Source organism: Zootoca vivipara, chromosome 7 (assembly GCF_965207765.1).
Source record: "Zootoca vivipara chromosome 7, rZooViv2.hap1.1, whole genome shotgun sequence".
NCBI lineage: Eukaryota > Metazoa > Chordata > Lepidosauria > Squamata > Lacertidae > Zootoca > Zootoca vivipara.
The window spans coordinates 50,627,503-50,649,889 of NC_142590.1; the positions used below are offsets into that span (position 1 = coordinate 50,627,503).

The window sequence follows — 22,387 nt, forward strand, 5'->3', positions numbered from 1 at the left end:
TGGAGTTTCTCTCTCTCTCTCTCTCTCTCTCTCTCTCTCTCTCTCTCTCTCTCTCTCTCTCTTTCTTTCTTTCTTTCTTTCTTTCTCATGATTTGCAATAAATCACCAGTTTGATTTTCATAAGGAAGGAATTGTATATCCTTTCATACGGTGTATTTTCTGTATTTTTCTTTTCTTTTCTGTATTTTTGTACAAATCTAACATTCTTCTATGACAACTACCTGTCAGCCTAGTTGTCCCCCTCATCTTTAAATAAAACAAACCCTTTAAATAATATTAAACACTTAGTAGAAACTAATACGCCTTAGGACAGGTTTTGGGGCCAACTAGCTGCTTAGAGGGTGCTTAAAGCATCAGCCCCTCTCAATCCCATTGCCCTTGTCATATAAAGTTAGCCTAGACCCTAATCCTCCTCTCCTCTCCCCTCCCCACTCCTTCCTCTCCCTCCAGCAGGACTGGGCAGAGGGTATAAAAACCCCCTTTGGATCCTGGCTGCGCCAGCCCCGGGACATAGATGACGGCAGATGCACCAGCTCTGCATTCCCTTAGGGGATTTGCTATTTTTTTAAGAGTTCGTAGAAAAATAATCAAAGTTGGGGGGGCGGGAACCCCAAATCGATTTGACTTAAATACAAAACAAAAAAGACAACCGCAAACCCAAAAGAAAGCAGTTGATTAAATAAGTGAATCATGAATGGAACGGAAGGTATCAATTTTTATGTGCCTTTTTCCAACAAGACAGGGCTGGTGCGGAGCCCCTTTGAATATCCCCAGTATTACCTAGCAGAGCGCTGGAAGTACAACGTAGTGTGCTGCTACATCTTCTTCCTCATCTCCACTGGGCTGCCCATCAACATCCTCACCCTCCTTGTGACCTTCAAACATAAGAAGCTACGACAGCCGCTCAACTATATCCTGGTTAACCTGGCAGTAGCAGACCTCCTCATGGCCTGCTTTGGCTTCACGGTCACCTTCTCCACAGCCTGGAATGGCTACTTCATATTTGGTCCCACCGGCTGTGCCGTTGAGGGCTTCTGTGCAACACTGGGAGGTAAGATCCACGAGGGGAGTAGTGAGCACTACTTTGTACGGAGTTAAAGGAGTGGTCCTCTTAACTCAGTATTGTCTTTATTGTCTGTCAGTGGTTCTCTGGGGTTTCAGACTCAAAATTCCCTGCCGTACTGGGAGATGTCAGGGGATTGAACCTAGGATCTTTTGCAGATGCTCTAGCAATGAGCTATGGGAGCATTGCAAGGAAGCAGTGGCACATGACTAGATAAGCGGTGGGCAGAAGCGGCATGGCTGGCTCAGCTTCTGCTGCCTACATTGGGTTCACTTATCATCAGACATCTTGAATGTGTGAACCAAAACACAGCTATCCTTTGAAATTTGTGCATCGCTGAATTTTGCAGTGCGGTTCTCCAACCAAACAAAATGTACAAAAATGTGTGTGTTAGGGAGAAATGCATATAAAATGCATATCTTGGTGAAAATAATATATGCATTATATTGGGGAAATTTCTTGCAAAAATGTGTACATTAGTCAAATACATACAAAAATGTGTTTATTAGAAGAAGTTCCTCGTGAATTTTCATGAATATTTTTTTAAAGAAAAGCTTATTGCTCCAAAAATGTACAGAACTCATTTTAAGATTGAGAAACTTAGGCAACCAAAATGGACAGTTTTGTCCATCCTGACCCATTCATGTATTATTTTTTTATTTGAACTATTGGCCAACTTCATGAAGATATGAATCCCCCTTCATTTGCTTCAACTATAATTACTAAAAAAAATTGAAATATTTCATTATTCATCGTATCGACTGGTTCAAAGACTTGGGGTTGCTCATTTGACAAAATTCCTACCTGAAAAGCATTGTACACACTGCGACACATATCTGTGTGCAGTCATTGTGTATGGTAATCAACACATGATTTTTCCTACATGGAGATAGTTTCCCATGTAGGTTGTGTCTCAAACAATGGAAATCTGGTTGAGGCTGGTTTATGTATATCAGTGTAACATCCTCAGGGAACTATGAAATTCCACTTGTAGTAAGGAAGGCACAATTCCAGTGAATGAATAGAAAATGTTGTGCCCCCTAGATCCTTTCTGTTTGCAAGGAACGTTTTACTTAAGCATTCCTACTGACAGGAGATTTTTGTTTCACATGGAAAGAGAAGTGGTCCAACAAATAAATTCCAGTGCACTAAACTTGCAGCAGGAGAAGTTGCCATATGCTGTCAGGAGACACTAGCCCATAGGCTTCCAACAACATAAAATTGAAGTGGGTATCTATTCTGGCAAACCTATTGGAGTTCATTTAAGAACTGCTTCTCTGCATTGCAAGTTGCAATAGAACATTATTACCCTATGGAAACCATTTCCCTATGGCGCCTATGTGCTCTGTTGTTTCTCTGCCATCTGGAGAGAACACAAACTAAACAATGCTGAATCTTTGGGCCTTGCTCTCTGGAATGAATATTTGAGGGATAAAACAGCTCCTACAAAGCCCATGCCTAGTTCAATCACACTGACATCACTCCAGGGCTAAACCAAGCCAAGTTTCAATATAATTAACATATACTAGGGTTGCCATATTTCAAAAAGTGAAAATACAGACACATAAGTTTTTGAAAAAGGAAAACCGGCGAAAACAACACTGACAACATGGGTTGCCGTACGTCCAGATTTCCCCATACATTTTATCAATTTTTGCCCGGACACTGTTTCCGACTGCAGTATTCCAGGTATGTCCACGAAATTCTGGATGTATGGCAACCCTATAAGGGTGAGGAACTCTCTATGATCTTTATTATTATGTCAAGCCTGTGTGCATGCAAAAAATAAAAACACACATTTATTTTCAATGTGCATGCCACAAAATATATACAATTCTTTATGTTTGGAGATGCAGGTAGGCAACGGGGAGGTATTCAACTGAAGGGAAATTTACCATTGATAAATGAAAACCTATCCCCTAACTAGATTATGAATCAAGTCAGTGTTGTTATTTCCTCTGCTTGAGAAGTATCTCATGTCCTGCAAATTTCTCACATTTTGCCTAATGCTCAAATAGATGAAAAATGTCACTTCTTATTCTACTGGACACATCTCCAAAAGAGGCTCTGAAAGGACACAGCTGGTGCTGCATTATTCTCTGCACTGCCAAAGAAAACGCTCAGCGCACATCTGCATGATTCTTCTTATCGGAATCATAGAATCATAGGGTTGGAAGAGACCACAAGGGCCATCCAGTCCAACCCCCTGCCAAGCAGGAAACACCATCAAAGCATTCTTGACATATGCCTGTCAAGCCTCTGCTTAAAGACCTCCAAAGAAGGAGACTCCACCACACTACTTGGCAGCAAATTCCACTGTCGAACAGCTCTTATTGTCAGGAAGTTCTTCCTAATGTTTAGGTGGAATCTTCTTTCTTGTAGTTTGAATCCATTGCTCCGTGTCTGCTTCTCTGGAGCAGCAGAAAACAACCTTTCTCCCTCCTCTATATGACATCCTTTTATATATTTGAACATGGCTATCATATCACCCCTTAACCTTCTCTTCTCCAGGCTAAACATACCCAGCTCCCTAAGCCGTTCCTCATAAGGCATTGTTTCCAGGCCTTTGACCATTTTGGTTGCCCTCTTCTGGACACGTTCCAGCTTGTCAGTATCCTTCTTGAACTGTGGTGCCCAGAACTGGACACAGTACTCCAGGTGAGGTCTGACCAGAGCAGAATACAGTGGTACTATTACTTCCCTTGATCTAGACACTATACTCCTATTGATGCAGCCCAGAATTGCATTGGCTTTTTTAGCTGCTGCATCACACTGTTGACTCATGTCAAGTTTGTGGTCTACCAGGACTCCTAAATCCTTTTCACATGTACTGCTCTCAAGCCAGGTGTCTCCCATCCTGTATTTGTGCCTTTCATTTTTTTTTGCCCAAGTGTAGTACTTTACATTTCTCCTTGTTAAAATTCATTTTGTTTGCTTTGGCCCAGTTGTCTAATCTATTAAGGTCATTTTGAAGTGTGACTCTGTCCTCTGGGGTATTAGCCACCCCTCCTAATTTGGTGTCATCTGCAAACTTGCTCAGGATGCCCTCAAGCCCACCATCCAAGTCATTGATAAAGATGTTGAATAAGACTGGGCCCAAGACAGAACCCTGTGGCACCCCACTAGTCACTACTCTCCAGGATGAAGAGGAGCCATTGATGAGCACCCTTTGGGTTCGGTCAGCCAGCCAGTTACAAATCCACTGAATAGTAGCATTGTCTAGCCCGCATTTTACCAGCTTCTTTACAAGAATATCATGGGGCACCTTGTCAAAGGCCTTGCTGAAATCAAGATAGGCTATATCCACAACATTCCCTTCATCTACCAGGCTTGTAATTCTGTCAAAAAATGAGATCAGATTAGTCTGACATTACTTATTTTTCAGAAACCCATGCTGACTTTTAGTGATCACAGTGTTCCTTTCTAGGTGCTCACAGACGTTTGCTTAATGATCTGCTCTAGAATCTTTCCTGGTATTGATGTCAGGCTGACTGGGTGGTAATTGTTTGGGTCCTCTCTTTCCCCCTTTTTGAAAATAGGGACAACATTTGCCCTCCTCCAGTCTGCTAGGACTTCGCCTGTTCTCCAGGAATTCTCAAAGATTATTGCTAGTGGTTCTGAAATCAATTCTGCCAGTTCTTTTAATACTCTTGGATGTAGTTCATCTGACCCTGGAGACTTGAATACATCTAAATTGGCCAAGTATTCTTGTATTACCTCCTTACTTATTCTGGGCTGTGTTTCCCCTGCTGAATCATCTGCTCCGTATTCTTCAGGTCGGGCCTTGTTTTCTTTTTTGGAGAAGACTGAGGCAAAGAAGGTATTGAGGAGTTCTGCCCTTTCTCTGTCCCCTGTTCGCATTTCACCATCTTCTCCCCTAAGTGACCCCACTGTTTCCTTGTTCTTCCTTTTGCTACGGACATACCTATAAAAACCCTTTTTGTTGCTTTTAACCTCTCTAGCAAGCCTGAGTTCATTCTGTGCTTTAGCTTTTCTGACTTTGTCTCTTCACGTGCTGGCTATTTGTTTGAATTCCTCTCTGGTGATTTCCCCCTTTTTCCATTTTTGGTACATATCCCTTTTAAAACTTAACTCAGTTAAAAGTTCTTTAGATAGCCACCCTGGCTTCTTTAGGCACCTTCCATGTTTCCGTCTCATTGGTATTGCCTGAAGTTGTGCTTTTAATATCTCCCTTTTAACAAACTCCCAATCATCATGAACTCCCTTCCCTTTTAGTATTACTGTCCATGGGATTTCACCCAGCGTTTCTCTAAGTTTTCTGAAGTCGGCTTTCTTAAAGTCTAGGATTTGAGTCTTAGTATTCTTAGTTGCTCCTTTCCGCTGTATAATAAACTCCAGAAGAGCATGGTCACTCCCACCTAATGATCCTGCCACTTCTACCCCACTAACCAGGTCATCACTATGAATTGGAGGCAATCATGTAGAACACGGTCCTTAAAATCCACATGGTCTGGGTTTTTTTTCCTGGCATTGATTCCCTCTATATCACTTAAAAGGGCAACTGCAGGACCAAGCTGTGCTGTGCTATGTGCTTCACTTCTTGCTGTGGTCCTGAGAGGAAAACACCAGCCTGCTAATCATATGTTGCCTTTTCAGAATATTAAGGCTAATGCTTGAACACACAATTCTCTCTAAGTTTTGCCTTGAAAACAGAAGGTTTTGATTAGTTTCTACATAGACCAAAAAATCTAGTTAGGGGTAAGAACTTGCAAATTTCACTGATTTTAATGTGAAGAAGTGAAATCTGTGCTTAATCTATATTACTGCAAAGCTGGAGCACAACCAGCCGATAAAAAAATAATTAACATGGACATACCCTAAGATAAGCTATACATGCCAGCCTTTTAAAAATAAGCAGTCCAAACCATGATCATAGTTTTGGAATGAGATAAGGCAGTTGGCATTTGGAGAAAAAGAGGTGCTGTGCCAGGGAGGAGGATGTTTTTTTTTGTGTTTCAGAGGGACTGAGTTTCAGGGGGAAAGTCAGGACATAGGTAGCATAATAGGTACAGATGGAAGCTAACAGTAAACAGGCAGGGAGCAGGGAAGAGATGTGGCAAGATATAAAGAGAGTCAAGGAAAAGCATGGCAAGAGGAAGAGAAGAATGAGCAAGTGGATTCAAGGCACAGCCAAGGTGCTCCAGATGGGAGCCATTGAACAACCTAGTAGCATCTTCCTGCTTCGTGGAGTAAAAGGGAAGCCCAAGTGCTTTCAGGTGAGCTCACATTCCAAGGTGGGGTGAGGCCATCAAGCAATTCCTGTGGGCACAACTAAACATGACATGAGCGAGCCATGATCAAGGCTTCATGTGAACCTTTGAAAAAAGTGAATACCTGCCTAGTGGGAACATTCAGATTGGGACTGCAGTACTGGAATTGAGGCTCGCAACCCAATTCCATATGGTTTTTCTGAACTAAAAAATCAGCACCCTCTATCCAACATGCTATTTGCTCTCTGAGAGAAAAAAACATAGCTACCCCACATCTTTCTTATTTATTTGTATTCAAAATGTTTATTCCATGTTCTTTAGACAGAAACACTCCCAGATGCTGATAAAAATAGCATTTGAAATGCATATGTTTTCCACCACAGGAAAAATAGCTTGGGGGAAGGGAGCAATTTTATTGGGGAATCTGCATGGAGGCAAAACTATACCAGATCACCATCCTCCAGCTGCTATTAGTTCTTTTAAAAAATCCGTGGGAGATCCCAATCTTGGATCTCCTGGTGCGTCAAACCTAATTGTGTCTAAAGATGGTAGAGCTCCATCTGGTTCATGCTGATTTGGTTTGGAAATAATCTAAATGATTCTCTCTGTAATCAGGAAGCAGATCACCTAATTTCAGATCCAATAAGAATTTGCCATTTCCTCCACAGTTGCAATCTTTGAAAGTAGTCTCTGTGCAAACAGATGGAGATAAGGGTTTCCTTCTATTTGAATATAGGCTGCTTTCAAAGACTGCACCTGGGAAAACTGCTGCTTTGGGGATAAAAGCCCTCTCTCATTAGGAGATTCATGGGGCAAGAGGGTTCCTCGAAGGTGATAATGTCACACCAGCAATTTTCCAGGATGCAGCCCTTCTAAGCAGGGTTAAGCCAGGAAGTCCTCTCAGCTAATAGTTTAATCCAAGCCAGAGAAGATTCACCTCTTCTTTGTGCCACTGAAGTCCTTTTTTGGGCCCAAGTTTGGTGAAGTTTATTGGCATCTTTAGTTGTGCTGTGAGAATTGCGAAGCAGTTAGAAGTCATCTTTAATGCCCTGCACAAACCATCCCACAACAACAACAACAACAACAACAACAACAACAACAACAACAACAGAAAAAGGGAAATAAGCCTGGAGCTTCTATCAGTATTTTTGTGATGAAGAATGGGCTCAAAGAGACACCTTGTAGGAGCTCTGAGACTGAAGAAGTGACACTAAGAGCAACAAGAAAAGAAAAGTCACCTGTCTCTAGCTTGAGCTGGGTAAAAAAAAATCTCTGGAATAATAAATGTGCAACTTCAAAGGGTTCCATGTGTTTCTTTAGGAGCTGTGTTTAGCACATATGGGATGGCACAGCCCTTGTCCCTTGCCCATGTAGCGAACAGGGATGATTGCAAGGCTGCTACTGGCTACACAGATGGGCTTTCTCTTTCAATACTGCGGGATTCCAAGGCAAAAGCAATTCCCTTTCACAATGTCAGCATTTGTTGCGCTTCTGGCTATGTGCTGTAGTGGCCAAACTGGATTCTGGAGTAGATTCATGAGTCCCATAAATGTAACTGAGATTTGAGCCCCCCCCGCCTCCCCCAATGCTCTTCAAAGCATGTTGTCTTTACTCACCCGCTGCATGAGCAACCTTCTCATGTAATTTAGTTGGCTAATCCAAACCAGCTAGGCTTGAACCCTAGCGAAATCTTCACTATCAGTTGGCAATGGTTGTGGTGTGCCTTGTTTGTTGGTTGGTAGATGTGGGACATCTCGTCACACAAGGAGGGATAAATCAAAATAAAAAGAGCTGGAGCAGACTAAATCCTTAGTAAGAAGTGAGAAAGTTCCTATTTTAGTGCTGCAGCTAAGCCACAATTTTTGACCAAATTCTACACTTCCGTTTAATGCATCAAACTTGCCCCAGAATTTCCTGATGTGCACCCGCCCTCACATTTTCTCTTGCTTTGAAATAAATGAGATGTTTATAAATGAGCATTGACAAGCATTCCATACATCGAGAATAATCCAAATGGTGATTATAAGGTCCCAATAGGATTATATGAAAAGGATGTGTATATATTCAAATAATTACAAAACAAGGCACATGCATGTTCATGACGCAACAGGAAATTGTGAAGCATCACTTTACACTTTACACTTAAGACAAAAACTTGCCCTGGGCCCACGGGAAAACAACACTGTAAGTGAGATACCATCTCTGGAGGGTTGGGGGAAATCATGTTATATTTCAAATGGAGAGTGAAAAGAACAGTCTAGATATAAAAGCGGCAGCTGCCTTTCCAACATGAAACCCTGCATACTTATCACTGGATAATCGCATGCTGGGGGCATTAATAGGCTTAAGGCACAGCCTAGGCTCAGATAATCCCCTGAGTTTTGATTACATTTGATAAAGAGATTAATAGGCCCATATGCTCACGTACACAATCAAAGGATGATAATACTTATACCACTGTTGGCATTTTGTCAGGAGCTTTTGCATCGCCATGCCGTGCACCACAGGTCTTGCAGACCATCTTCCATTAAATGTGGACTCAGATGATGTAATGTAAGCTACGAGGCTCCTGATTCCCCATCCTTCACTGAAACCAGCACATCATGCTTCTGTGCTATCTTAAAAAGACCTGAATTAGGCCTCACAAAGGGCACCCAACCAACCGATATACATTAATTGCATTTCATTGCTTTGTGTTTCTCTCTCCCCCTTATTACTTGCAGGTCAAGTTGCTCTCTGGTCACTGGTTGTTCTTGCCATAGAGCGCTATATCGTGGTCTGTAAACCAATGGGAAACTTTCGCTTCTCTTCCTCCCATGCCTTGATGGGCATTGCTTTTACTTGGGTTCTGGCCCTATCCTGTGCATGTCCACCCCTTTTTGGTTGGTCCAGGTAAGTAAAAATGATAGTTTTGCATTATATACATGCATTGGGGTACTATGCTGCACTGACTAAATACTGAAATCCAATTAGTTAGGAACTGACTAGCTGAGAAGTAATTATGGGAACAGCTATAGATTTTCATAGGCATCAATCCCATTTTATTACTAAGGCTGGCACTTGGAGTACTGTGCAATATCAGATATGGAAGCAGAATTGAATGGAAATTTTGGGAATGCCTGCACATACAAGCCTGTATGTGCAATTTCCCTATATTCACATAAGAATGAGTAAATTTGAATGCATTTCCTTGCATTTTGGCAAAAGTTCATCATACAGATGAAATCACCCTACTCCAGATTAATCTGGGGACCTGTTGTATGATGATTCTGTAATTTCCGACATCAACTTCCAAATATATCACTCCCTGTGGAATGCTCTCCCATCAGATGTCAAGGAGAGAAAGAACCACACAGGTTTTAGAAGCTATCTGAAGGCAGCCCTGTATCAAGAACTTTTTAATGTTTGACTTTTATTATGTTTTTATATGCACTGGAAGCTGCCCAGAGTGGCTAGGGCAACCCAGCCAGAGATGGGTGGGGGATAAATATAATAATAATAATAATAATAATAATAATAATAATAATAATAAAATATCTCCATGGGGTCTCACTCATGGCAGACAACTGAGGCATCTCAGTTTGAGGCATCATTCTCAGTAGAACCATTCTCTAATTTCAGGTCATCTCACTGATGCAGTGTGAATGTGGGTGAGTTGAGTGGTCAAGGGCAAAGTCAGTTTGACATGTCATAAAATTGGTTATATGAGGTCTTCACAAGTCACTCGGAGTCTTCTAAACCAGTGTTTCTCAACCACTGTTCCGCGGCACACTAGTGTGCCGCGAGACGCTGGCTGGTGTGCCACGACGTGCGGCGACGAGAAGGGCGATTTGCATTGTCATGTGCCTGGCAGCCGCCAATAAGCAGTGCTGACCCGCTGGAAAGCAATATTTCTCCTCCTCTTTCCCAAGGCTCAGTGCAAACGAGCCTGGCGGCCGCCAATATACAACACTGACCCGCCAGAAAGCAATATTTGGCAAGTGTTTCTTACAGTCATAATTATAATATAGGGCGGCACAGAGTTAATTTTTTTAACTTTTTTAATGGTGGTGTGCCTCGTGATTTTTTTCACGGAACAAGTGTGCCGTGGCCCAAAAAAGGTTGAGAAACACTGTTCTAAACTTTCCACTATTTAGTCTGAGGAGCCCAAGCCCTTAAGTGAAAGGGGTGAAGTGCACGGGAGAGGAGAGATTCTTTGTACTAAGCTGAGAGTTCAGTGGAAGTGCTGGCTGCTTGTAATGCAATTGTCTAATTCCCTGTCCCACCTGCTGTGCTCCATTTAACAGCTGTTTTCTCCTCTGGAGGGCATGAGGCACATTTGTGCATGCATGCTTGCACATGTGACCGGGCACACACACAACATCTCTTTTACACATGCACACAGAGACCATCTATTTCTACTCCAGCAGCTGCTACAAATTAACCTTAGCTTTAACGAAAAGATGGTGAGTCCCATTTTAACAGCCTTGAACCATTCAGTAGATCCCTGTGCATTTGTGTCATTCTCAGAGTCTGTGGGCTTTCTCACGCAAGTAAGGGAAGCTGAGGTCATGCTTTTCAGATGCGGTGCTTAATCAATTGCCATTTACTTCTGAACAGCAATAATGGGAAGGAGCTGGGTGATAATCTGCACTGGATCACCATGCTGGGCATTGTGAATTGCCTTAGTATTTGCTTACAGTTCAATGGAAAGACGAGGGATTTCTCTACCATAGAAGGCTGTCTATCCAGTATCTCCATTTCCAGCCTTCCAACACAGAAATATTCCCTACGGCTTCCATTTAGCTTCCCAAATCCAAGGGAAGTAAAAGCACTGACTCGCACACCTCATCTTTTTCTCTACACACAATGGCCAGGATCCACAGAGAGCATGTAGACATGCCCATAGGGTGCCCAGCAAGATGCTTGACTTTCCCCCCTTTGAACAGCAGCCCTTTATGGTGCAACACAAACACCTTTGGAATTTCATCTCCATTTCAAAAGCAATTTGCCATGGGGCATTGGAGGCCTGCTGTTTGAGAAACACAAATTCAAGCCCTTTTGGGAAAAAGACAATAGTTTGTATGCCCCCCCCCCAAAAAAAACTAAGATGAACAGTTTTCTTCTACATCTGACTGTTCCTGGTCCTTAGTACAGTGGTACCTCTACTTACGAATTTAATGTGTTCTGAACACACATTTGTAAGTTGAAAAAAAATTGTAAGTCGAATCCCATAGGAATGCATTGGGAGAAAAAATTCGTAAGTAGAAGCAACCCTATCTAAAAATTCGTAAGTAGAAAAAATCCTATCTAAACCGCATCCAAGATGGCGGACGGAGCTCCATTCGTAAGTAGAAACATTCGTAAGTAGAGTTATTCGTAAGTAGAGGTACCAATGTATATGGAAACACAAAATCAGTAGACATTACCGAAAAACCTCACCATTGGTTGCAGTGGCCTAGCGTGGGTTGCCAGTACCCAGGGCCATGCGGGGGCCATGCGGGGGGTGGGGTGGGGCGGACCTGGCAGAATATGCATGTGTTCATCTGCCTAATGGCATCTGCACCACCCAGGAGATCACAGCCACAGAGATAAGAAAAAAAGAAGCTGTTCAGTTGTCTGAAGAGGTCAATTCTTGGTTCACATGGAGAAGCCATTTTCAACGGACCCCAGCGATGGAAGCACGTAGCTGTACTGAGGCAGCAGTGGGTGTTGAAATTTTGTGCCCCTAAGAATTTTTCGCTTGGGGGAACTGCCCCTGTGTCCCCCCATTGGTGGTAAATTTTAACTGCAGTCCTGGACATACTGGTGTATTTTAGTAATTTTCATGGAGTTCTTATGGTGTTCAGGTCAACAGAGTTCTCCCATATGTACAAGTGAAAAGTATCAGTATTTAATATATTAGTGCCTTCTCAAGCAGGTAATGCTCTAGCATGCTCTCTTATTATTACACACTATGTTACACACAGCTCAAGTGAACACTTAAGACTAGGCTTTCACAGCTCTGCTTCCAAGGCATTGTTTATAATTCTATTTACAACTTAGCTGTGTGCTACTTAGGTATAAGGACCTGGCAAATGGGCACTTCAATACTCCCCTGCTCCACTTCCTTCTGCAGCTGCAAATTACAGACTCCTTAGAGTTAGCAGTGCCCTCAAGGACCCACATAATCTCTGTTGCCTTCCTCATCAGTTTGCCACAACGCAATCAGGTGTCTGACAAGTTCAACCACATGCACTCAGCTGCGCAGAGATTAGACTAAATCAATAGTTCCCCGTGGGAGGCAGTGAGCGTCACAACAAACTCATGCTATACATCCAACTGCAACATGCCAGCTTGGAGCACATTGTGAATATGTTCAGCTCATTTGTTGCCTCCTTCTAAGTGAATATACATGATGGCATGGTGTTGTCCCTGTGAGACTGGCAACAGGAGGCACCCCAGAGACGAAAGCCGTTGATCCCTGCATGTGGTGTCATTGTTTGACTATGACAGTGTTCCCTAGACATTTTAATTAATCCTATGGCTTTCAGTAGATGACTAGATCAGATTTGCCTGTTTTCTATTTTTTTTCTATTTTTTTTCATTCATTCAGTTTATTTATTTAGCAAATTTTTGTATACCACTTGATTGCACCACCCTATAAATAAAACATAAACATTCTTAATAAAAACAGTTAAAAGCAGGCATTTAAAAACATTCAAAGATGTTTAAAAATCAACACTAGCTAGAAAGAGATAAAACACATGTACCTTATGCAGGTGAAAGTCAGTGTACCGTAGCATAGGTGCATGGCTAATGAAGTCCCCTTGTGTAACAGGAATTTCCCTCCTCTCTTTTCCTTTGTGCTCCCTAAACCTGTTTCAGTTCTGACTCTGCCTGCTACTGGTTTTGGTTCCACCTACCAATAGCATGTGGACCCCTACAGATCACCCTCAAGGGAATGTGGTTTTTGACAGAAAAAGGTTTCCCACTCTTGCTTTAGAGTAAGCAGGAGGTGGTTATATATCACTGTCAAATATCCTTTGTCAAATCATCTCCTGCCCAAAAATTCTGGAGACACAACTGATCTCGGAGGGAGGCACCAGGTGAGCAATTTTCCAGAAAAACACTACCGGTATGATCCCTTATTAGTCTACAATGAATATAGCCCAGGACTTCTTTGGATTGGATGGAAGTGCCTGGGAAAAACTGTGTGCTAAAAGTGGAACTCAAAGTTTACACTAAAGGATAGTGGATGAGCATGACCAGGTCGAGAGCAACTATACAGAATGCTGCAAGAGTCTCTGGTGCATTAGCTGAACTGTTGAAGGGAGATGTAGAAGGGAGTGCAAAGACAGGAAATTGCTAGAGAAACTTCACAGAACGATATTCTGGAATTATAACGAAGAAGTGTGCATGCACACGAAAGCTCATACCAAAATAAAAAACTTAGTTGGTCTTTAAGGTGCTACTGAAGGAATTTTTTTTATTATAACTTCAGTTAATGCTCTCAACTGGGAATAAATGGAACCATCCTGAAACAATTTGCAGGCTTCTTAGAGGCTGCAGAGAAGTGAGCGCCTCCACATTAATGTTGAAGTTTAGCTAATGGCTACTTAGGGAGGTGTGCAGTTGCTCTGAGAAAAGTTGTTAGTTTTAACTGCATTCTTCGTGCTTCCTTTGAAACCCTCAGAAATTTCACCCCAGAAAGAACCTCTGAAATTAGCTGAAAAATTTGCTTATAGGTGAAATTTGGTGACAATGACTCTATTTGAGCCAGTGACTCTTGCACTGATCCAAAGGCTTGGTTTTGTTGTTCACAGATATATACCTGAGGGGATGCAGTGTTCCTGTGGCCCAGACTACTACACCCTCAACCCTGATTACCACAATGAGTCCTACGTTGTCTATATGTTTGTCGCCCACTTCATTATCCCCGTGGTGGTCATCTTCTTTTCCTATGGGCGGCTCATATGCAAAGTCCGAGAGGTAGCGTATCTCCCTCCACACTCAAGGTATGAGGAGGCAGAGGTCAAGAGCAATGAGGTGTACGCTGGACTGTCTGAGGGATGCTGCAGGCTGGTTCCACCTTGATGGGTGGTCATAAAGATAGCTGGGCATGTCTTCAGTGTTATATAAGCATCTAGGTTTTTATGGAGGCTCCATAAGGGAGACAAAATGGGAAGGCTACACACTTTTGAATAGGCAAGATCACAAGTCATTTGTAATATGTAATAGTGGAATCTGCATATCCACAAGGGTCTCTGAATTGGGGACCACTTTATAGGTGTACCTGGTCTCTGTTTTGTTGCTTCTCAGGCCACACTCACACCATACATATAAAGCAATATCATATCACTTTAGACACCCATGGCTTTCCCCAAAGAATTATGGGAGAGTTGTTAGGAGACCCTGATCCCCCCCCAAGCTACAGTTCCCAGAACTCCCTGTGAAACAGGATTGAGCGGTAAACCATTCTGGCAATTGTAGCTCTGTGAGGAGAATAGGTGTCTTCAAACAACTCTCACAACCCTTAGCAGACTACAGCCCCCCAAATTCTTTGTGGGAAGCCAGGACTGTTTAAAGTGGTATCACAATGTGTGGTGTGAATGGGATCTGAGCCTCAACTATTCTAGGCTTCTGGTCTCATGGAAGGGCCAATTCAGACATTAGCCTCTTACCTGAGGAAATGTCAGAAACTCATTTTCCCCACCACTTGTTTTGACCACTGGAAGAATATAGGCGATATCCCAGAGCACTTACCTCCCCCAAACCAAAGGGAAGTGGGGACTGGGACCAGTTCACAGCCACAGCTTCCACTTGCCTTAACCAAAGGGAGAAACCAGCAGATAGACTTCTTCTGGTTACCTGGACACAGGGCCGTCTTAAGCCCATCCAGCGCCCTGGCGCTAAGGTCCCTCCAGTGCCTCCCTCCAGAGCCTCTCCAAGGGCCCGGGAGCACCAAGCGGACCACGGCAGCAGCGGGAGGCCACCTCCGAGGACTCCGCGCTGCGCCTCCTTCTCATTTCCCCAGCGCTGGGTTCTGCTCAGTCAAGCTTCGCCACCAGTATGCGCACCGCGGGACCAGCAAGAGCTGCTTGGGCGCTGTATGCGCACTGGTGGCAAAGTTCGACTGAGCAGAACCCAGCGCTGGGGAAATGAGGAGGAGGCACAGCGCGGAGTCCTCGGAGAAGGAGAGAGATGCAGCGCAGCCTCTCAGCTCATGGAGCGCAGTCCTGGTCAGATTGCCGGAACCCTGTGCTCACTTGTCGCCCTTCCAGCGCCCTTCCAGCGCCCTCCAGTGCCCAGCGCAGTGGTTCTCTGCGCCACTAGCCTCTATGGCTAGGACGGGTCTGCCTGGACAAATGGAATCTGGAGTGGGGAAAGAGAAGATATGAGCACCAATATCCACTTCCCTGTGCAGGGAGAGGCAGATGGTGGAACAGGAACAGCCTTCAGTTGCCAGCCCTGTTTTGGCTACTGGAGGACAACAGCTTACTGCCCTCTTCTGATGTTCAAGGCAACTGCAACTCAACTCAACTCTGAGGGTGATGTTGAAATAGCCCCATAGCTGCTTGGCTGGAGAGAGCCCTTTTGAGTCACTGTCTTCTCTTGCATTCCCAGGCAGCTGCTCAGCAGCAAGAGTCTGCAAGCACCCAGAAGGCAGAGAAAGAAGTTACCCGCATGGTGATCTTGATGGTGCTAGGGTTTATGCTTGCCTGGACCCCCTATGCTGTGGTGGCATTCTGGATCTTCACCAACAAAGGGTCAGAGTTTTCTGCTACGTTCATGGCAGTGCCTGCCTTCTTCTCAAAAAGCTCATCCCTCTACAATCCCATCATCTATGTCCTCATGAACAAACAGGTGAGATTCCCCCCAAATCAAAAAATGAACCCAACTTCCCCTCCAATAGACTCCATTGCTAACTTCTCTGAACTTAAAACATTGCATATTCCTCTCTTAAATAATAACCTCAACCCCAGGTGGTGTTAGGAGTCCTCATTTGCAGGTTTCGGACATTACAGTTTTGAATACAGTTAATATAGCTCTCCTGATAAATCTCTGTGTCAAAGGGGGAACATAAAAACAATTAAATCTCAGTGGCTATCAGTTAATGTCAATTCCTGCTAACCAAGTCCAAAGTCCAAGTGGATGCAATAGTGTACCTGATTCTGCTACCTAGAGTTACTTGGAATGTCATACTGCCATTGAGTTGCTTCTCTGAAAACACATATTTGTGATGACGGTTAATATGCCTAGAGTTGACAGCCCAACGAGGCATGCAGAGACCCTCTGCTTTCTACCAGAATATCTCCCTTGCAGCTAAGCTTCTCTGACTGTGTGGTACACATTAATTGTTCCAGAGCATCTCTGTTCTCTCTTTCTCTTTCTAGTTCCGTAATTGCATGATCACCACAATCTGCTGCGGCAAGAACCCCTTTGGGGACGACGATGTCTCATCAACTGTATCCCAAAGCAAAACTGAGGTATCCTCTGTCTCCTCCAGCCAAGTGTCACCTGCATAGGCTGTGGACATTTTGACCTTTGGTGACCTGCCACACTTTGGGACCAGGAAATGGAAATGGGCTCACTCAACTGAGCTCTGGTTTATGAGCTCCTCTCACCCAATTTTTATTTTATGCACAAATGTTGTATACCGCACACATACAGGAGTGCACAGTCTAGCATAACCCTTTTGATGGTATCTACTTGTAATCTATGTAATTCCCTCTCTGCAATAGTTGTGTGCATCCTATAACCATTTGTGCAAGCATTCCTCTGGGCAAAAACCTGCCCATGAAACCTGGGATAGCTCAGTCGGTACAGCTTGACTCTCTAATCTCAGGGTCCTGCGTTCGAGCCCCACGTTGGGCAAAAGATTCCAGCATTGCAGGGGGGACGACGACACTAGATGACTCTGTAGATGGACCCTTCCAACTTTACGATTGTATGATTCTATGTGATCAGCACACATTTGTGGAAATGGACATGCTGCTCATCACATTTATTTGTGTTGTTTGTACATGAGAACTGCAGTTTGTATGAAGGCCCTGTCAACTCACACCTCCTTGCTTGACACAGTCAAAACCAAGCTTGTCTGCTCACTTGCACACACAAAGAAAAGGAAATAAAATGTTCTCCATGTGATTGGATGCTGATGATTGTTGGCGGTTGTTAGCTTGAGGCACACTGGGGTCAAACTTGACCAAACAAATGTGCATGACAGTGCAGGGGTATGGTATTTGGCCAAAATGGTGAAGCTTTGCACGCAGCTCAGCTCTGTTTTCTTAGCAATGCTTAGTGCTTTAAGTGCTGTGTGCAACTGCCTCCATTTGAACAAAGCCAGAGAAGATGTCCGTATTGAGACTGACATTAGGAATCAGCAGCTCCTGGCTACCGTTCTTATAGGAAGATTGCTAGATCACTTAAGGGGCCACACAGGTTCACGTCTACGTACTGAGTTTTTTTAAATGAACAATTGCAGTAAGCCCACAAATTATGTACATTTAACTGGTGTGCATTTAACTTTGCACACTTGGCATTTAACTTTGCACACTTGGCATTTTTAAATAAATAAATAAGGGATGGAAAGGAACCCAGTGACTGGGAAAAGCCTTTGGCATTCTACCTGCTATTGCACCCAATGTGTTTTGACTATATGCGATTTTGACTTTAGGTGCTATCCCTGAAATGCAACCCTCATGTAATTTGCGGGCTTACTGTAATAGCTTCTGCTTACAGAATGCAGTTATTCTTAGGTTTTGACACGTCTCCAGATTTTGAGATGCAGTTTTTCACTAAAAAAGAAACCCAGAGAAAAATATATACCAGAATTTGTTTAAAATTGCCTATTTAAGGTTGAAATGTATCCAGAAATGTGTGTCTTGTGAAAAAAAAAGATTATATGTGAGTTTTCGTGCAGGTTTTAAAAATGCAAATGGAAGCCGAAAAGGATCACATGTGATTTATGAATGAATTTATGAAGGAATGCATGTGTTACTAACATGGAGCAGAAACAGACTTATCCATCCCTACTTTTTCAAACTTCACCATGGAACTAAGCTATTTAGCACAAGGGAAGGCCAAGATATCAGATCAAGAAGCAATATCTGCATTTCCTTCAACAGTGGTTACATCTAAGGAATGGTATGATTTGCTTTCTGTGTGCTTTGAGGACAAAGATTGGAACAACCACCTCAGCTATAGGTTCAGCTTTCCACATTTTCACCAAAGTCTGCTGGAAGGGAGGAAAGGAGGGAAAGGGTTGAATTATCACAGTTGTTGCTTTTAACCCAATGGAACAATGCTTTGTTTCTGGATAGTTGCCTTTAGTTCAGGGTCTCCCCACCTTTCTGGGACCAAAGGCACATGTGGCACTTTGATAAAGTCATGGATACCACAACGAAATGGCTGCTGTGTGAGAAACTAAAAAAGGGCAAAGCATGTAGCCCAAACAAACAAAAAACAGGCAGCCCCCCCAATAAACAGTCAAAACACCCATACCCCCAAACAGGTAACACACATACACACTAAAAAAAACCAGGCAAGACCCCTCTGCTTCAAAACAAACACACCCAAATCCTCACAAAATGCAGACAAGGTACCCCCAAAGAAAACAAAAACAAGCATCCTACAACAAATAACACAACACAACACACAGACATGGTAGCATCACCCAAGCTTACCAGGCCAGGACCCTCCCACAGAGTTTTAGACAAGAGAGGCTGGAAATCAAAGTACTGGCCTCCAGCTACTTCACCTTATTTTAGTCTAAAAATGGGGAAAGGAAAGGAAGGGAAGGTGGCAGGGTTGCTAGAGGCCTACAGGTCTCTTTCCAGCCAGCCCAGATGCCACCCAAGGTAAAAGAAAACAACAACAAAGTAAAAATATTGCCATAAAAACCAATAAGACAGGTAGCTTTGCCCTTTGTCACCATCCGTGCTTAACTTGCTTTATTGACTGATTAAAGACATCATCTTCACTCCAGCTGTTTGTTACTCACTGAATCCTATTAGAAGACACAAACACTTTTGCTTTTTAGCCACATTGTTTCTAGGAGGAAGAAACACACTGCGTATTTGTATTTTCCTTGTGGCACTGAGCAGGTTCCAGAGTCCATTCCAGCTGGACCCCAAAATGACGAGTCTAGCTTCTTTGTACTGTATTCTGAATCCTCTTGAAGGCACATGTTGTATGCAAATTACGAAAGCTTCAAAGGATTATTGAACTGAATTTTTCTCTTTCTGGAAGGTATTCAGTGTGTTTCTGAAGTTACACAAGATTCAGGGGCTATTTCAAAGGCATCCGTTCGTATCGATAAAACGTGGAGCGATGAATCCAGAACTGTCTCTTTCACTCCTTTCTAAGTACAAGAAAATGAATGCAAAGTCATCTGAGTTGTGCATTCTTGCTGTTAAGTGTATGGATGATGGAAATCGATATACTGATAAATCATTATAACAAATGGAACTGTACAGAGTTCTGAGTCTTGCACAAACCCCTATATCCTCAAAATGGCACCATAGATAGCTTTTTGTCTTGAAACCTGTAAATATTTGCTTGCAGGCATTGAAATCTTTCTGGTTTTTTTGTTTGATGACAAGCTCTTTATCCCTCCCGTCCCACCCCCAAGGCAGAGGAAGCGTCTTTTGCTATGACATTTGGTTTATGAGCCGAACGGACTATAAAGGGCGGAATGACTACTGTGGCAATTTTCTGTACATATTTTATAAATAACTTATATCAGTGATGACTTTGTAAAGTTGGAAAGTAGAGATTGGGAAAAGAGAGAGAAAAGAATAAACAGCAGCAGTACAAAGGAGGAGAATGTTTGCCTCTTTTCTATGCATGTCAAGAAATAACATTTTTTTTCTTTATTTTGTTGAGATTGCTTTTTATACCCCTTTCCAGACAATTATTGTCTTGCAAAGCAGCTCATGTCAGTAAAGAAAGAAGCCCCATCTGCTGTACACATTTCAAGCAGTTCCATAACATTCTAAACAGATAATCCCAGAAACTGTAGTTGGTTAAGGATGCTGGGAGTTGTTAGGAAACTCTTATTCGCCCTACAGAGCTACAATTTCCAGAGTGGTTTAACAACCAATCTATCTTTGCAGGGTGCTGTGAGAATTGTAGCTCTGTGAGGAGAATTGGAATCTCCTAACAATTCTCAGCATCCTTAACAAACTGCTATTCTCAGGATTATTTGGGGGGGGAAGCCATGACTGTTTAAAGATGGGGCCTGCCATCAGACTTCCAACTAAAAAAAGGGGAGGGGGAAATCACACACGGTAAAGGAAAAGTATCTCCAAGGCCAGAATGAAGATGTAAGTTTCAAGTGGGCATCTATATCCAGTTTGGGATAGACTGATCTTCCCTTGCTGGTGTTCTTGCTTGAAAAGCAGTTGGTTCCAATGGTTCCTTGGGCTGATGAGTGGGCTCCTCTTGTACTTTCCCCTTGTTTCTGCAATTTGAATCCTTCAGCTGTTCAATCCCTGGACAACATCTGGTGGGCAAGACACTTTTGTGGGTGAGCTGATCTGGTGGGCAAGACACTTTTGTGGGCAAGCTGAATGGATCCATACTAGGAATATAGTTCCAAAGCTTGAGTTTTCAGATCTTCTGCAGAGTATGCATGATGTGAACAAATATACTACATATACATGTACTATACATACTGTATATTGCTTGATTTTGGGTTGAGAAAAAACACCTATTTGAGCCGCTTTTACTGCAACCAGCTAAAAAAGGGTCTCTCAGAGAGGAGAGTGGTTAAGAGCGGTAGACTCGTAATCTGGGGAACTGGGTTCGCATCTCCGCTCCTCCACATGCAGCTGCTGGGTGACCTTGGGCTAGTCACACTTCTCTGAAGTTTCTCAGCCTCACTCACCTCACAGAGTGTTTGTTGTGGGGGAGGAAGGGAAAGGAGAATGTTAGCCGTTTTATGAGACTCCTTTGGGTAGTGATAAAGCGGGATATCAAATCCAAACTCTTCTTCTCTCTTCTTATTGGGGGTGGAAAAGAATGGAGGAAGTTGGTTTTAAGTCTGTCATTGCAGTTGTGGATTAAAGTATTAGCCTGTCACAGGTATTTCGGAGACAGAAAGAAGGGGGCATCATCACAATACTTGAATAGATTTGGCCTGTACCACCCTCAGATTGCATCAGAGGAAGAGGTTGCACAGTTTCACCTTCAAGGTGATGGGCAAATCAGAGCTTGCTTGGAACTTTAACCACTAATGGACAGTTTTGGCAGGGATTGGGCATGTTCATTGGATATGTGGAGTGTTTGCCTTTCCCAAAGGAAACAGCCATCCTGTGAAGGAGGCTGTGCTGTTATGGATAAGAAATTGGAGGATTGCACTGGAAAGTGGATGGACCAGAACTGGGAGCAGGGTGAGGAGCCATGGAGCCAGGTTCTTATCTACAGTGTATCCACCCTGATCTCAGTGGAAGATGTGGGTACAACTGCAGTAATTAAATTACTCTGTTTTAAAAGGACTTGTAATCCGAATATTTGCTAGATTCTTCAGTGTGCGTATGAGGTTGCCTTTTGTGTTGTGTCAGTGCTAGGATTTCATCATCTTTATCATCTCAAGAGGAGGAAGATGGATATCCATATACAGTTGGGGGGCACTCTACTTCACTTAAAGGTCAATCCTTTTTGGGGGGGGGTCACCCCCTAGATAATCTCTACTGGAATCAAAGAAATTACATTAAGAGCTAACTATAGCATTGGGGGTATATTCCTCACTGGCTCTTCTCTTTGATTCTAAGTGTCCCACTGCATTTTTCCCCCAGTGAGAAGAGGATATTAAAAATAGATCATGCAACAGCATAATTGCAACACAAGCTTTACAAACCCAGCCTCATGCCCATCTATCTCACTGCTCAGTCTTCAAAAGTAGTTAGTCAGCAGCACCAGAAGCTTTGAGGACATGTGGCAAAAGGAGTTTTCTTGCCTTGATTCCCCCGGCTTTTGTACGGGTCTTCTCTTGCAGCTTCGAAATGGATCTCTCCTCTTCCCCTTATCATGCAGTACTTTTGCATTTCCAGGAAAGCTGGCTTTGCACAGCATTCAGCAATAGCTAATTCTGGTCTCATTGCTACACCAGCATATTTACAATATTATG

General features: G+C 43.1%; 1 protein-coding gene across 1 annotated transcript; it reads left to right on the plus strand.

The window, feature by feature from the left end:
- Positions 1–690: 690 nt before the first annotated feature.
- On the plus strand, positions 691–17,403 carry LOC118088651 (green-sensitive opsin). The gene is made up of 5 exons (XM_035122549.3): positions 691–1,051; positions 9,018–9,186; positions 14,079–14,244; positions 15,880–16,119; positions 16,650–17,403. The coding sequence occupies exons 1-5, from the start codon at positions 691–693 to the stop codon at positions 16,779–16,781; spliced, it is 1,068 nt and encodes a 355-aa protein (XP_034978440.1). The 3' UTR covers positions 16,782–17,403.
- Positions 17,404–22,387: the final 4,984 nt, after the last annotated feature.

Excerpts from the sequence above, each read along its gene's own strand:
- LOC118088651 (XM_035122549.3), top strand. The coding sequence starts at position 691 with ATGAATGGAACGGAAGGTATCAATTTTTATGTGCCTTTTTCCAACAAG. Across the intron at positions 9,187-14,078 it reads CCCCTTTTTGGTTGGTCCAG|ATATATACCTGAGGGGATGC; the intron begins GTAAGTAAAAAT and ends TGTTGTTCACAG. Across the intron at positions 16,120-16,649 it reads ATGTCCTCATGAACAAACAG|TTCCGTAATTGCATGATCAC; the intron begins GTGAGATTCCCC and ends TTCTCTTTCTAG.